The 17,233-nt window shown below is 41.3% G+C and overlaps 1 protein-coding gene across 1 annotated transcript; it reads left to right on the top strand.

The window, feature by feature from the left end:
• The first annotated feature begins 9,259 nt into the window (after nucleotides 1-9,259).
• On the top strand, nucleotides 9,260-10,132 carry LOC135630719 (protein SRC2-like). The gene has a single exon (XM_065137877.1). The coding sequence runs from the start codon at nucleotides 9,260-9,262 to the stop codon at nucleotides 10,130-10,132; it is 873 nt and encodes a 290-aa protein (XP_064993949.1).
• Nucleotides 10,133-17,233: the final 7,101 nt, after the last annotated feature.

Below are 17,233 nucleotides of genomic sequence, written 5' to 3'. Positions count from 1 at the left end.
CTCAAGAAAAACATGACATGGAGATAGCTTTCATTACTTCTTCATCTTTATTTGTTATTATCTTTTTGCATGGAGGAAAGGCACTTGTGAGCTTACTCGAATGAAGTTAAAATTGATAAGATATTAAAGGACACTTCGTTTTTACAAGGATCAAGATATGTGTATGAATCAAATCCTTGCACGTAAAACTATTTCTCTAAAGATATAAGAAGGAATCATCAAATCCATTTCTCGAAAGATATTTTTCACATGATAAGTCTATGAGAGATGCATTTGCTAGTTGATTCCATATTTCAAAAATCAATGATATGAATCAAACTCGATATGACATTTGTTTATTAAGTTCGGAAGAGAATAATATATCGAGAAAATCCGATTGTTAGGATCAAGAAGATCCGAAAATGAAATTGAACACTTTCATGCATTCGGACAAGGTTTTGCTATAGATTTTCAAGTTCTATTATGAAGATAAAACATGCTCGTGATCATGAAAATTTTTGTATCCAAAACACATAATTTCTAACATGTTATTAAGGCATGTAATACTGTAAAGTTCTCATCATAGCAATTAAGTGAATGAATTAAGAAGATCCAAAAAATGATTTTAATAAGTTCATGCATTGGGGCATATTTTTGCCATAGTTTTTCAAATATACTCATGAAAATAACACATGCTTATCATCGTGTATAACTTAAAATCTCATGCATAAAATCGTCAAATCATGGTATTTCAATATTTTCATTACAACTTTATGCATTACTTCAAATCAAATATGATTTCATTAAAAATCGAGAAATAACAATGGAAATCAACATGATAAACATTATCACTTCTTAACCATGATTTCATATTTTCAATCAAAATCATTTTGTTTGTTTATCATAAAATATGTAATATTATCATTTTTAAAATTACTAGCATAATCATAATTTTTATATTTTTATTTTTAAACATGTAATTTTTAAGAAAATTAATTCTAAACTAAAAAAGAAAATACATCATGAAAGCATCTAGTAATTTCAAAATAAATTAGGGGGATTTCGATTACCTCATTATTGAAAGCGGTTAAGGCGTAGTTTGCCACCTCGCCTTTCTTGATTTTCTCCTTGTCTTCAGAGGAGCTCGATTCATCCCACTTTGTGTTTTTCTTCTTTGGCCTCTTCCTCCGTTCAAGTTCATTATTTATTTTAGATTTTTTTTTAATAAACTTATTAAGATTTAGTGTTCGAAGTTCAAGTTCATCATTGTCCTGATCACTTGAGTCATCGCTCAAGTGGTATTCATTTGTCCGGAGTTCCAAATCCTTCTTGTTCTTTGGAAGGTTGTTTTGTTCATCATGTGCATTGCGCACCATTTCATATGTCATCAATGAGCCAATAAGTTCTTCAAGTCGAAAAATATTTAAATCTTTTGTTTCTTGTATTGCCGTTACTTTTGATTCCCAAACTTTAGAGAGTGATCGCAAAACATTACTAACAAGTTCAAAATTCGAGAAATATTTGCCAAGAGCTTTTAAACCATTGACAACATTCGTGAAACGGATGTACATGTCAATAATGGTTTCGCTCGGCTTTATTTGAAAAAGCTCAAAATCATGTATTAAAAAATTTACTTTAGAATCTTTTATACTACTTGTGCCTTCGTGTGTGATTTCAAGAGTGCGCCAAATATCAAAAGTCGTTTCGCACAAAGAAATCCGATTGAACTCATTTTTGTCCAAAGCGCAAAATAAGGCATTCATAGCCTTTGCGTTTAAAGAAAAATACTTCTTCTCCAAATCCGACCATTCATTCATCGGTTTAGAGGGAAGTTTAAAACCGTTTTCAACAATATTCCATAAATCCAAATTCATAGAAATCAAGAAAACTCTCATTCGAGTTTTCCAATAAGTGTAGTCCAATCCGTAAACAACGGTGGACGAACAACCGATAAGCCCTCTTGAAAGCCATGAAGAGCCATTTTCTCTCGGGTGTAAATCCAAATTGAGAAATACCAGTCTCTGATACCAATTGTTAGGATCAAGAGCACTAATAGGGGGGGGGGGGGGCGGGGGGTGAATTAGTGCAGTGGAAAACTTTCGACGATTAAAACTACGTTCGTACGTTGAAATCCGATTTCGACGTAAAAGTCATTTTGTGCAGATAATAACTTTGAAAGCTTATGAAAACATATTTGAAGTAAAGTAAGGAAGGCAGTTTCCAGTTAAGATAAATAGCACAAAGGAAATGCAAACCAGATTTTAGAGTGGTTCGGTCAAATGTGACCTACATCCACTTTCAGCTTCCTCCTCCGACGAGGTCACCGACGTCTACTAGAGGCCTTCCTTCAATAGGCGAAGACCAACCACCCTTTTATAGTTTCACTCCTTTTGACGGGCTTAGGAGACAACCCTTACAGAATTTCTCTCCTCTCATGAAAGATCAAAATTTTGAAGAAAAGAGGGAGGATAACTTCTAGACTTTACAACACTTTTGAGCTCTAAAATCATAGAGAAAGATCAAGCTTTCGGTGGTTTGAGTTACCCTTTCATTGCTGAAAGGGTGGGGTATTTATAGGCCCCAAACCAGTTTGAATTCCGAGCTTAAAACTGTCATCTCTCGGAATTCCGGGGTCTGGCGGTTGCACCGCTTGGTAGAGCTCAAAGATTGAGCCTCTAGGCGGTGCCACCGCCTGTCAGGGGCGGTTGCACCGCTTGGCAGAGCTCGGAGACTGAGCCTCTAAGTGGTGCCACCACCTGAAAGGGGCGGTTCCACCGCCCAGTCTCGCTCGGAGACTGAGCCCAGGTGGTGCCACCGCCTGACTAAGGCGGTTGCATCGCTTGGCAAAGCTCGGAGACCGAGCTCAGGTGGTTCCACTGCCTGTCAGGGGCGGTTGCACCGCCCAGCCTAGCTCGGAGACTGAGCCCTGGGAGGTGCCATCGTCGACCCAGGCGGTGCCACTGCTGGCCAAGAAATCTGGGTCCGAATGGGCTGATCCATTCGGCCCAATTTGGGTCTGTCAAGGGCCCAATTGCCCCAAGATTAAGTTAATGGGATTACCTCCCATTTCTAACTTAATCATCATGCTAACTACGATATTTCTTAGGACATGTACTGTAACTTGCTCCGGTGCGTCAATCGCTTCTTCCGGCGAACTTCCGTCGATCATCCGATGAACCCTCGGTGATGCTCCTGCGGACTTTGGCAAACTCCTAGACTTGTGATGATCCACTTAGTAAGTTCCGACGAGCTTCTTTTGGCAAGCTCCTAGACTTCTCGGATTTGTTCCCGCAGAACATCCGACGATCGTCCGGACTTCTATCGAACTCTCGAAATCCCAACGTGATCATAGTCTTGACTCCGGTGCAACTCCTGCTGCATGTCTTACATCCATCGTAGTTAATCCTACATATGTAAAACAAAACTTCGATCGAGACAATTAATCCTAAGCAATTAACCAAGTTGTCCAGCATGTCATTGGTCCCTTGACGCTTCGTCCGATTCTTCGGCGCATCATCCTCTCCTGCGGCCTATTACCCAATCGGTCAGTTGACTCCGCAACTCTGATATCCTTGGTGCAATACCCGCTCTTCTTGGCCCGATGCCTGAGTCCACGACCTGAAGCCTTCTGTCGATACATCGACCGATCCACCAGCCCGATGTCTAATCTTCTGACATGTTCCTCTGGCACAACATGATTTTTCTTGCTTTAATTGTCTCATCCTGATTGAAGCATTCTGCGTCACTCAAAACGCAGACTAAAATATAAACACATATCAAGTGGTTTCATTTTCAAAATACAAGATTCAACAGTTGACAAGTCTCATAGTGCTCAACTTATCAAAAACTTGCAAACTTACTCCTGAGGCTAATAAAAACAAGCATGGGGCCTAAATTGAAAGTTTGATTTGTGAATGGTAGAACATTATAAAACATATATTACTACTTACAAATTTTTTTACTATTTATAATATTATTTATTTTTTAACACTTTTAAATTATTCTTTTTGTAAATGAACATAAATATCATCTTCTTCTTTCTCCTTCCCTTTTTTTCCTTAGAGAATAACAAGAAAGGGTGACGAGTAGAGTTAAACGACATTGAGCAACATCGATGAGGATAAAATAAAGAGTTGTGAGGGGAAAAAAGAGATAAAATCAATAATACTAAGATTATAAATAGTAAAATGATATTTTATTACTTTTAAAGGGATTATCAAGAATAAAATGGTTGTCAATAGTAAAAAGACAACTGTGAATAGAAAAATTATATAAAACTTAGCTCATTGAGTCTAGCAAACTAACTCATTAAAAAGCTTGTTTACAGATTCAAGAATAAGCTCCTGTAAAACGTTTTGAATTGGTTTCTAACAAAATAATAACAATATTATTAAACAAATAAAGCCTGGCTGATTTCATATATGAGCTTTGGACTTGACTTGTTTGACAATATAAATAGATTGAAAACTGGCTCTCATTTATAATTAGATTTTAATATAATTTTTATTGAAATAATAACTAATTTTTTAAACAATATAAACTTGGCTCATTTCAGCGGAGCTTGAGTGTGCAAAATTACAATGAGCTAAGATTAACAAGAGTTTCGAGCCATTGGACTCTTTCAGTTCAAGTTGAGCCAAGTTTAAGCAATGCAAAGTTTGAGTCAATTGCAACGCTAAGAATAACTTCAACAACTGAGCTTACTGGAAGAGTTCTTTAAGGAAATATATACTACATGGTACTGAAGAGAGTGGGAAGGTGCAATGATACTTGCTACCTGATTGGGTGTTTTTTGGCCCTACGTGAACTACCGACAAACGCTACATATCGATGCAACACCGTATGCCTCCAAAATCATGGGGTGTCCAAAACCATGGGGTGCATGCCACGTCAAGCTCCAACAGTGCAACTGTGTGGCCTGACCACTCCAAGAGCTGGGGGCGGTGTCGTCTGCTGTTAGGGCAGTGTCGTCTGACGTCACTCAAGCACCCCCGAAGACGCCACCTCATCAGAGAGGTTGTTTCGCCCCCAGAGTCAACGACCATGCTGGACCAAGGCCCGACCAATTCCCGCATGCATGTATAAATAACCCCGACCTGATCTAGGAAAAAAGGGGGGGAGGGAGAAAAATCAATTGATCACTCCACTAACTTACTTGTCGGAGGGGCCTCGTCGGGTGATCCCGACGAGGGCAATTTTTGCAGGAAAACACGGCCATCTCACGAAGACGAGCTGCCAACCACCTCGAAGAAGGAGAGACGCAGCACAGCATACATAGCACCCGGATCAGCACACCAAGGAATGCTGATCAGCACCCCGTCGTGAGGGCTCGGTCGCCCTCGACATCTAGCTCAGCCGGCAGAAGACTCCCAACATTGACCCGTGGACCAGGCCGTGCTGACTTATCAGCCACGGCACATTTGTTCACTAACATTTTGGCGCTAGAAGGAGGGCAATGTCATAGGAGCATCTGACAGGAATTCTCACCGAGGGAGAACCACCGACCGGCCTCTCTTCCGTCGAACCCAAAAGTAACGACTAACTCATCAACAGCATCTAGACTCATCGTCGGGTCAACCAGCTTAGGGGCATCTCCGTATTGAAGCTCTTGCCCGAGCCTCTCCAAATCGGTTCTCGACCTGTGGTTCTCCGGCCTAGCTCTTGCTCGAGCCTCTCCAGATCGGTTCCCGACCTGCGCCTTGCCGGCCCAACTCCTACCCAAGCCTCTCTAGATTGGTTCTTGACCTACGCTTGCCGGCCCAACTCCTGCCCAAGCCTCCCCAGATCGGTTCCCGACCTACGCCTCGCCGACCCAGCTCCTACCCGAGCCTCTCCAGATCAGTTCCCGACCTACGGCTCGCCAGCCCAGCTCCTGCTCGAGCCTCTCCAGATCGGTTCCCAACCTATGCCTCACCGGCCTAGCTCCTGCACAAGCCTCTCCAGATCGGTTCTCGAACTAAGGCACATCGGCCCAGCTCTTGCCCGAGCCTCTCTAGATCGGTTCACAACCTATGGCTCACCGGCCTAGCTCTTGCTCGAGCCTCTCCAGATCGCTCCCGACTGGCAACTCGTGAGTGCTCCAAGCTCAATTCTTGCCCGAGCCTCTCCAGATCGCTCCCAATTGGTGACCTTTGAGTGCCCCAAGCTCGATTCTTGCTCGGGTCGCTCCAAATCGCTCCCGACGGGTGACCCATTAGCACTCAATTTGGAGCTGAGCTCACAAAATTGGTCCCCAGATTCTATTCAGAGCTGAGCTCACAACTCGGTCCCCAGATTCAATTTGGAGCCGAGCTCACACCTCGGTCCCCATATTCTATTCAGAGCCGAGCTCACAACTCGGTCCCCAGATTCAATTCGAAGCTGAGCACACAACTCGATCCCCAGATTCTATTCGGAGTCGAGCTTACAACTCGGTCCCTAGATTCAATTCGGAGCCGAGCTCACACCTCGGTCCCCAGATTCTATTCGGAGCCGAGCTCACAACTCGGTCCCCAGATTCAATTTGGAGCCGAGCACACACCTCGGTCCCCAGATTCTATTCGGAGCCGAGCTCATCACTTAGTCCCTAGATTCAATTTGGAGCCGAGCTCACAACTCGGTCCCCAGATTCTATTCGGAGCCGAGCTCACAACTCGTTCCCTAGATTCAATTCGAAGCCGAGCTTACACCACGGTCCCTAGATTTTATTCGGAGCCGAGCTTACAACTTGCTCCCCAAGTCCAATTCGAAGTCGAGCTCACAACTCGGTCCCCAAGTCCAATATGGAGCCGAGCTCACAACTCGGTCCCCAGATTCTATTCGGAGCCAAGCTCACAACTCGGTCCCCAGATTCAATTCAAAGCCAAGCTCACACCTCGGTCCCCAGATTCTATTCGGAGCCGAGCTCACAACTCGATCCCCAGATTCAATTTGGAGCCGAGCTCACACCTCGGTCCCCAGATTCTATTCGGAGCCGAGCTCATAACTCGGTCCCCAGATTCAATTCGGAGTCGAGCTCACATCTCAGTCCCCAAATTCTATTCGGAGCTGAGCTCACAACTCGGTCCCCAGATTCTATTTGGAGCCGAGCTCACAACTCGGTCCCCAGATTCAATTCGGAGCCGAGCTTATGACTCAGTCTCCAGATTCTATTCAGAGCCGAGCTCACAACTCGGTCCCCAGATTCAATTCAGAGCCGAGCTCACACCTCGGTCCCCAGATTCTATTTGGAGTCGAACTCACACCTCGGTCCCCAGATTCTATTTGGAGCCGAGCTTACAAGTTGGTCCCTAGGTTCAATTCGGAGCCGAGCTCGCAACTTAGTCCCCAGGACCAATACAGAGCCGAGCTCACAACTCGATCCCCAGATTCAATTCGTAGCCGAGCTCACAAATCGGTCCCAAGATTCTATTTGGAGCCAAGCTCACAACTCGGTCCCCAAATTCAATTCGAAGTCAAGCTCACACCTCGGTCCCCAGATTTTATTCGGAGCCGAGCTCACAACTCGATTCCCAGATTCAATTCGGAGTCGAGCTCACACCTCGGTCCCCAGATTCTATTCAGATCCGAGCTCATAACTCGGTCCCCAGATTCAATTCGGAGCCGAGCTCACATCTCGGTCCCCAATTTCTATTCGAAGCTGAGCTCACAACTCGATCCCCAGATTCTATTCGGAGCCGAGCTCACAACTTGGTCCCCAGATTCAATTCAGAGCCAAGCTCACGACTCGGTCCCCAGATCTATTTGGAGTCGAGCTCCCAACTCGATCCCCAGATTCAATTCGGAGCCGTGCTCACACCTCGATCTCCAGATTCAATCCGGAGTTGAGCTTACAACTTGGTCCCCAGATTCAATTCGGAGCCGACTTCACACCTCAGTCTCCAGATTCTATTCAGAACCGAACTCAAAACTCGGTCCCCAGATTCTATTCGGAGCCAAGCTCACAACTCGGTCCCCAGATTCAATTCAGAGCTGAGCTCACACCTTGGTCCCGAGATTCTATTTGGAGCCGAGCTCACAACTCGGTCCCCAGGTCCATTACAGAGCCGAGCACACAACTTGGTCCCTAGATTCTATTTGGAGTCGAGCTCACAACTCGGTCCCCAGATTCAATTCGAAGTCGAGCTCACACCTCGGTCCCCAGATTCAATTCGGAGCCGAGCTCACAACTCGGTCCCTAGATTCAATTCGGAGCTGAGCTGGCAACTCGGTCCCCAGATTCAATTCGGAGCCGAGTTAACAAACTCGGTCCCCTAACTCAATTCGGAGCTGAGCTCACAAACTTGGTCCCCTGAATCAATTCGGAACCGAGCTCACAAACTCGGCCCCCAGACTCGAATCGGAACCGAACTTATTCGGTCCATAGGTTTGATTTAGAGCAAAATATACCCACTCGGCCCCTAGATCTAGCTCCCGTCCGAGTCACACCTTAGCCCGATCCAATGCTCGAGCCATGCCTCGCGGCCAATCAAATGCCCGAGTCATATCTCGGCCCGATCCAATGCCCGAGCCATGCCTCGCGATTAGGAGATCCAGTCTGAATAGATGATGTCTAATATGCATTATAATTATCAAAATTGAATGAAACTACATGATCAAATGAAAAAGATTAAGCATCAAATCATTAATTGATATATATATATATATATATATATATATATATATATATATATATATATATATATATATATATATATATATATCTCATTTTTGTGCTTACCAAAATTATGAATATCTTAACCTTACAAAAAGATAGAAGGCACTCCCATGCTGAAACCCGGCTTTTTAGCTCATCAAAGTAACTTATCTTTAGTTTGCAGGGACAACGGCCCGCCCAAGATCAAGCCCTACCATTCATCTTAACCGTCGTCATCGTTGTCGCTAACCCAAATTTAGATGCTCACCTGTCGCGTCTTTGCCGCCCTACCCAAGCTTTCCTAAAATTACCTTAATACCTTGTCGGAACCCAATCTCCTCGTAATAATACCCAGTTATACGTCCTGTGGTATTTACCCTCGTTCCCAGATCATAATACAACGAAGGCCCCCGCCAGAGAGTAATGCGTGGATAGACTGGTGTAAGCATGGGTGTTTTCCTCCAGTTAAAAATAATCGCCTCCACGATTGAAGTCATTTCCTGAGAGCGATCGAAACAGATGTAGTAATGCCATATCATCCGACGAAATCGGCGAAACCTTCACTATAAATGTCGCCTCCTCTCTGCTGATCTCCCGTTCTCAAACCCCCATAATGAAAGAAACCTAACAATAGTGATTTCAGATCGTTGGCTGTAGATCTCGGCCATGGCGTCCCGGACGTTGGAGATCACCTTGGTCTCGGCCAAGGGTCTCAAGGACGTCAACCTCTTTTTCAAAATGGCCGTCTACGCCGTGGTCTCCCTCTCCGATAACCGTCTGGCACGGCAGCGCACGCCGCCTGACCGCGAGGGCGGCCGCAACCCTTCCTGGAACTCTACTCTCCACCTTACCATCCCTGCCGATGGCGACCTCGCCTGCCATTTCCTCCACATCCTCCTCCGCACCAAGCGCGTCCTCGGAGATCGCGACGTGGGCGAGGTCCGCGTCCCGCTTCCGGAGCTCCTCTCTGGGGCCGGCGACGGCCCAACCTCCGTCCAGTTCGTCAGCTACCAGGTTCACAGGGTGACCTCCGGAAAGCCCAAGGGCATTCTCAACTTCTCCTACAAGCTTAGCGAGCGCGTCGCCGTGTCGGCCTCGGATGCCTCCACGTATCAGCCTCCTACCACAGCGTACCCCACGGCCGCCGGCACTGTGCCGTACCCTCCACCACCTCTTCCTCCTCCTATATCAAACGCAGACGAGCCCGTGATGGCGTACCCGGCAGGGACAAGCTCAGCCGCCTACGCAGCACACGGCGTGGCCGCGCCGCCGTATGGGTACGGATACCCGCCCGTGGGTTACGGGTACGGATACCCTCGAGCGGGGCACGGATACGGGTATGGGCCAGCTCTGCCACCGGCGGTACGGCCACAAAGGGATAACAAGATGGGGATGGGGATGGGGATGGGTATGGGTATGGGAGCAGGGTTCGTCGGTGGTGTGCTTGGCGGGCTTATGGTCGAGGGTATGATGTCCGATGCTGCTGCTGCGTACGACGACGGCTATGACAATGGATTCGACCCTGCCGGTAGCTTTTGACATGTAGGAATCTTCCTCACTTGTGTCAAAACAAATCTGCAGTTTTCACTTCCCATGTCGCAACAAATATTATTATTGCGACTTCTATATACCTATATTCTTCTTGGTAACAATGTAACTTATTATCAGGATGCAAAATTTATTTGTCCTAATAAACTGACACAAGTACAAGTATATGTTTGCTTTGGGTTCCATGTTACGTTTATTTTATAATAGGATATGAAATGGCTTTTATTTTAAAGACATTTCAGGCTTAGTCTTGATATTATTGTTTGTAAATGTAAATAAGAAAGTAAAATGATTATTCATAAACACTTTGTCTACAACAAATTCAACTTTCAATTACTTTCTTTGGTTGTTTTTTCAAAACTAAAATTATATTAGCTAAATTATAAAATTTCAAGAAGAATTTTATAGATCATAATACCAAAAATTGACCAACTAAGAGGGGTCACTCTTCTTTCTAAAACAAATATATCTTTGATCAATCTAGCATATGTGATCAACTAATTAACAGTCACATGCCCTTCTCTATATACATATATCAAAAAATAAAAAAATAAAACACTCAAGACCAATATTTTCAATTAAATTTTTTTATCGTCTAAGGGATAGGAACAACCTTACGTAAGATGTATATTTGAGTCCATCTTGACTCATATTGAGCAACAATCTATAAATCATCCTTGACAACTACTACCTTGTAATAAAAGACACTATCTTTTTCAATAAACCTACGCCTAACAAATAAAAAGTTCACTAATATCAATTTTTAAAATAAATCTTACACCTCCATTATTCTTGTTCTTAATTAAATCATCACAATTAAGTTTCATCCATCTCATTCATTTGAGACCTACTCTAAGACACTAACCTTTCGATTCACCCTTACCTAATAAGATTTGAGGGATTGGCCATGTCACAAGTCAGGACCAATGCAACTGCCTTTTAGACGATGCCATGCACAGAAATAGATTTATGATAAAAAAAAATAAACTATCCCCTAACCCTCTATAACCATCATAATGCAGTGGTAATGATAACTCCAAAAAGCAAACCAAGACCTCCCTTCATCCAGGCACCCTCATTAATCCACTCATAATCAGACCATGCAGAAAAATAGCTAAAATGCACACCAAGTTTCTGCTCTACTAACTTCCATATATCACATACAAAAGAGCGATAAAAGAAACAATGAGAGATCGACTCAAGTTCTAAGCAAAAAATAAAAAATGGACACAACTCCGTAATGCATACACCCATTTGGGCTAGTTTTGTTAGAATACGTGATCCTTTTATAATTGAATAAGATATATAATATAATAACTAATTTGGTTTCGTTCATATATTTTAGCCAATAGACTAAGTCCACTTACGGAATGATTCCTCGGGAGATAACCTTGATGGGAGGAAATCTCTTGAGATCTCATCGTACACCCTCTACTCTCCCAACCCTCTACTGTAGGGTTGGGAGAGTGTTGGCACATTAAAATTCTATAAGGATAGGAAGAGAGAGAAAGGATCTACTCCTTGCACTCCTTACAGACGGTGACGGTGCTTGGATCGATGGATCGGTGGCTACAGCAATCTTAGATCAAAGACGGTGCGAGATCTCTGAGGAGATGGCATCAAAAGGTATGCATCGTAATAATTAGATCTATACACTTGATTTCAATCCTAACATATAAGTTATTTTTGCATTTCAAATATAGCATAATTATAGATTTTATGCTTACAATCGGTATCAGAGCCAGATTTTTTAAATCAAATGCACTAGATTTGTAAATTTATTTACGATGCATAAAATTACCATCATCTTCCAAGAATTGCTAACCGGCAATGGTCATCGTCGACCTCGCTGCGAATCTACGACCACGCTAGGTAGCGTGTGCATCACAGAACTTATCCCGCACACGGCTAGAACCCGTCCATGCGACTGTCGGCCATATGCAAGCAGACAGCCCAAGTGGCGACCATGCTTAAGTAAGCCGTGCACAAGCGGCGGCCGCGTGCTGGCAGCAACCACACACGGGCAAGAACCGCCACAGCGGTAGCGGCCGCGTGTGAGTAGTAGCAGCCCCGCGGCGGCAGCGCCGTGGCGGCAGCGGCCGCGCAGGCTAGAACTGGTGTTGGCAGCAGCGGCAGCGCCGCTCGCGCAAGCGACGGCGGCGAAGGCAGATTAGGGTTTTTGGTATAATTATGGTTTTGCCCTCCAGGCTAGGGTTTTATGAAAATTATAGTTTTACCCTTGTAAATTTCGTAATTTCAGGTTATGTTCTGTCAATATATTTATGATTTTACCCTCCGGTTTAATTTATGCCAAAATTATAGTTCTACCATTCGCATATTTTTTATTTATAATATTTCAAATATTTATGGTTTTATCAAAATTGAGAAATTTAATTCATATTCTCAATTATAAATTGATAAATATTATTGATTATAATTATAATTAATTTTAATCATAATTATATTTTTGACTATTTGATTGGATTTAATTTTTGATTAAAAAACTAGAAATTATGGTTTACTTTATAGTTTTCTCATATGAATTATTGATTTTACATGTGATAAATAAAATTAAAATCTAATTATTATTTTTGGACTTTTATTTATTTATTCACATGTATATATATGAAATTGTGAAATAATGTATATCTTTCACATGCATGATTTATATAAATTATTGATTTTATATGTGGTAAATAAAATTAAAAAATTCAATTATTGTTTTTTGACTTTTATTTATTTATTCACATGTATATATATAAAATTATGAAATAATATTTACCTTTCACAAGGCATGATTTATATGTTATCATGATTATCATATGAGTTTTCGTACTGATTAATATTCAATAATTATTATTATTATTATTATTTATAATTAAATTGCTTAGCATTAATGTTCAATAATTATTATTATTATTTATTATTAAATTACTTAGCATTAATATTTAATAATTATTATTGTTATTTATTATTGAATTGCTTAGCATTAATGTTCAATAATTATTATTGTTATTTATTATTGAATTGATTAGCATTAATATTCAATAATTATTATTATTATTTATTATTGAATTGCTTCACATTAATGTTCAATAATTATAATTTTTATTTATTATTGAATTGCTTAGCATTAATGTTCAAAAATTATTATTGTTATTTATTATCGAACTACTTAGCATTAATATTCAATAATTATTATGGTTATTTTATTATTGAATTACTTAGCGTTAATGTTTAATAATTATTATTATTATTTATTATTGAATTGCTTAGCATTAATGTTTAATAATAATAATAATTATTTATTATTGAATTGCTTAGCATTAATGTTTAATAATTATTATTATTATTTATTATTGAACTGTTTAGCATTAATATTCAATAATTATTATGGTTATTTTATTATTGAATTGCTTAACAAAAATTAAAGAAATTTATGAATATTATTTGTAATTTATTTCCCTAAGTTTTATTTGATTAGTAGTTGCCAGAGTGGCCTGGGATGATAGACTTTTATGATATGAATTACAATAAAAGTTTTGTCATTTATAGGACATTTTTATTTTATATTATTGCATTAGTCTTGTAGCCACCAAAGTGACATGGACTAATGACTTATAAAATAATATTAAGGAATTAGTCCTAAATGATATTAAGGAAATAATATTCATAATGGCAAATATAATTAGGAGATTTAGATAATCCCAAAGGAGAATCAAATTCAAATAATTATATGATAGGGTAGGATGATACTATTTTTGGATATCCTTATAGTTTAGAGTTGTATACCCAAAGGTAACAACACTATTCCACAAGAATGGTATTAGTCCTCCATAAATATTCTTGAGTGAACACTAGATATGTTAATATTTCACCCAAAGGTGTAATATAGATAATATCAATAGTTCATCAATTTTTCAAAAACTCAAAGCATTAATTTTATTATATATTTTTGCAGTGGTACTTCCGCATATACATTCATATGCTTCAAGTGTCCCTATACTATCTGGATCAAATTATTAAGAATGGTTAGGACATGTGTAATTCACACTGGGTGTATTAGATCTTGATTTAGCATTATTTGTTGAAAAGCCTATAGACTTGACTAATGAAAGTACTGTAGAACAAGTAAATGAAATGAAGGCTTGGGAAAGATCTGATAGACTTAGTTTAATGTTCATAAGAATGACAATTGCAAATAACATAAAGACTTCATTACCGACTGCAACTAGCGCAAAGGAATATTTAAAGGTTATTGAAGATAGATTTAAATTTGCTGACAAGTCATTGGCTGGTACATTAATGAAAGAACTGACTACGGCTCAGTATGATGGCACTCGAGGAATTCAGGATCATATCCTCAATATGGCTGACAAAGCTACAAAACTTAAAACATTAGGCATGAATGTTGATGAATCTTTTGCTCGTGCAATTTATTCTCAATTCTTTTCCTTCTCAGTTTGGCCCATTCAAGATTCACTACAACACAAATAAGGATAAGTGGGACTTGAATGAATTGTCTAGTATGTGTGTTCAGTAAGAATTGAGATTAAGGTAGGAAAGTTCATATAATATTATGACTACTACTCAAGGAGCTAGTAATAAGAAAAGAAAGTTGAAGCATTATCAATCAAAAATTTGCCGGGTTTGGAAATGTTAAACGAACTAATGAAAAGAAATCATTTATTGTAAAGTACTTTTTTTATGGTAAGAAAGGACACGTGAAGAAGGATTACATTAAACGCAAGACTTGTTTCGAAAAGAAAGGTATTAACTCGACCTTTGTATGTTTTGAATCAAACATTACAGAAGTTCCTTCTAACACTTAGTGGATTGATTCTGGTGCTTCAACTCATGTTACAAATAACATACAGGGATTTCTTTTAATTCGAAAACCAAAAGAACATGAAAGATTCATCATTATGGGAAATCGTCTTAAAGCGAAAGTGATATCAATGGGAACTTATCGTCTACGCTTAGAGACGGGTCACTTGATAGACCTTGTTGACACATGTTATGCCCTTATAATTTCTAGAAATTTGGTTTATCTTTCTAGAATTGATGAGTTAGGATATTATCTTTCTTTTGGTAATGACAAACTCAGTATATTTTATGATTCAATAAAAGTTGGTCCTGGAATTCTCTGTGATGGTTTGTACAAAATTAATTTGGATCTTGAGTTTGCAAAGACATTAATGACCCTGCAATCTGTTGAATCTCAGATTTTGATGATGAAGTCAATTGTCATTTGTTGTCTAATGTATGTGTTGAGATAAGTGTGCAAGATTAACTACGATGAAAGTAAGACATGCAGCAGGAGTTGCGCCGGAGTCATGACAATGATCACATTGGGAGTTCGAGAGCTCGACGGAAGTTCGGACAGTCGTCGGAGGTTCTGTGGGAACAAATCCGAGAAATCCAGAAGCTTGCCAAAGGAGCTCGTCAGAACTTGCCAAGTGGATCGTCGCAGTCCAGGAGTTTGCCGGAAGTTCGCAAGAGCATCACCGAGGGTTCATCGGATGATCGACGGAAGTTCGCCGGAAACTCGCCGGAAGAAGCGAGTGACGTACCGAAGCAAGCTGCAGAATATGTCTTAGGAAATAATTGTAGTTAGCACTTTGATTAAGTTAGAAATGGGAGGTGATCCCATTAGCTTAATCCTGGGGCAATTGGGCCCCTGAAGAACTCAAATTGGGTCGAATGGTTCAGCCCATTCGGACCCAGGTTGCTGTGGGAGGTGCAATCGCCCAGGAAGGGAGGTAGCACCGCCCAGGCTATGTCTCCCAGCGAGACTGGGCGGTGCAACCGCCCCAGCCAAGAGGTGCAACCGCCCAGAGCTCAGTCTCCGAGCGAGACTGGGCGGTGCAACCTCCTCTGTCAGGAGGTAGCACCGCTAGAGCTCAAGTTTCGAGCTCTGCCAGGCGGTGCAACCTCTCCAGTCAAGCGGTGCAACCGCCTGAGCTCGGTCTTCGAGCTCTGGCAAAGAGGTGCAACCGCCCCTGACAGAGGTAGCACCGCCCAGAGGCTCAGTCTTCGAGCTCTGCCAAGTGGTGCAACCTCTCCAGTCAGGAGGTGCAACCGCCTGATCCCGGAATTCTGGGATTTGATCGTTTTGAGCTCCAAATTTGAACTGGGTTGGGGCCTATAAATACCCCACCCATTCAGCACTGAAAAGATGCAGACCTACACCGAATTCTTGATCTTTTCTGTGATTCTAAGAGCTCAAATTTGTGTTAAGTCTAAAAGTTCTCCTCTTTCTGTTCTTCAAGTCTTGAGTTGTAAAGAGAGGAGAGAAAGGTTCTGTAAGGGTTGTCTCCTGAGCCCGTCAAAAGGAGTGAAACTGTAAAAGGGCAGTTGGCCTTCGCCTATTGAAGGAAGGCCTCTAGTTGACGTCGGTAACCTCGTCGGTGGAGGAAGCCAAAAGTGGAGTAGGTCAAGACTGACCGAACCACTCTAAATCTCTGGTTTGCGTTTATTTTGAGCACTTTATCATTAATGCAAACCTGCTACATAGCTACTGCTCTCTGCGCTTTTACGAACAAGTTTCTAAGTTCTGATCTTTCCGAATCTGCATTCAGACGTAAATCGGTGTTTACATTGCAGTTTACATTTACGTTTTGATTCTATTTATAACTGCAAATTATCTTCTGCGCTTTTACGAACGAGTTTCTTTGCAGTTTACGTTTACGTTTTGATTCTATTTATAACTGCAAACTGCGCTTAGACGCAATCTGAGCTTAGACACAAACTGCGCTTAGATGCAAACTGCGCTTAGACGCAATCTGCATTTAGACGCAAACTGCATTTAGACGCAAACTGCATTTAGACGCAAACTGCGTAAACTACGCTTAGACGCAAACTGTGTTTAGACGTAAACTGCACTTAATCATAAGTAATCTTAGAATCGGCTTTTGCATCAAAATAGTTTTTATCGAACGAACGCAGCTTTCGTTTTTAATTGCTGAAAGATTTCCGCTGCACTAATTCACCCCCCCCCCCCTCTTAGTGCTCTCGATCCTAACACAATCAAATGTTGGATTGAAGCGTAGTTTCAATAATGAAAGATCTTCTATATTGTGGCATAGACGA

This window comes from Musa acuminata, chromosome BXJ3-2, assembly GCF_036884655.1.
Source record: "Musa acuminata AAA Group cultivar baxijiao chromosome BXJ3-2, Cavendish_Baxijiao_AAA, whole genome shotgun sequence".
NCBI lineage: Eukaryota > Viridiplantae > Streptophyta > Magnoliopsida > Zingiberales > Musaceae > Musa > Musa acuminata.
This window is presented reverse-complemented; position numbering and strand designations above follow the sequence as displayed.

Coding starts and splice junctions, on each gene's coding strand:
- LOC135630719 (XM_065137877.1), top strand. CDS start 9,260: ATGGCGTCCCGGACGTTGGAGATCACCTTGGTCTCGGCCAAGGGTCTC.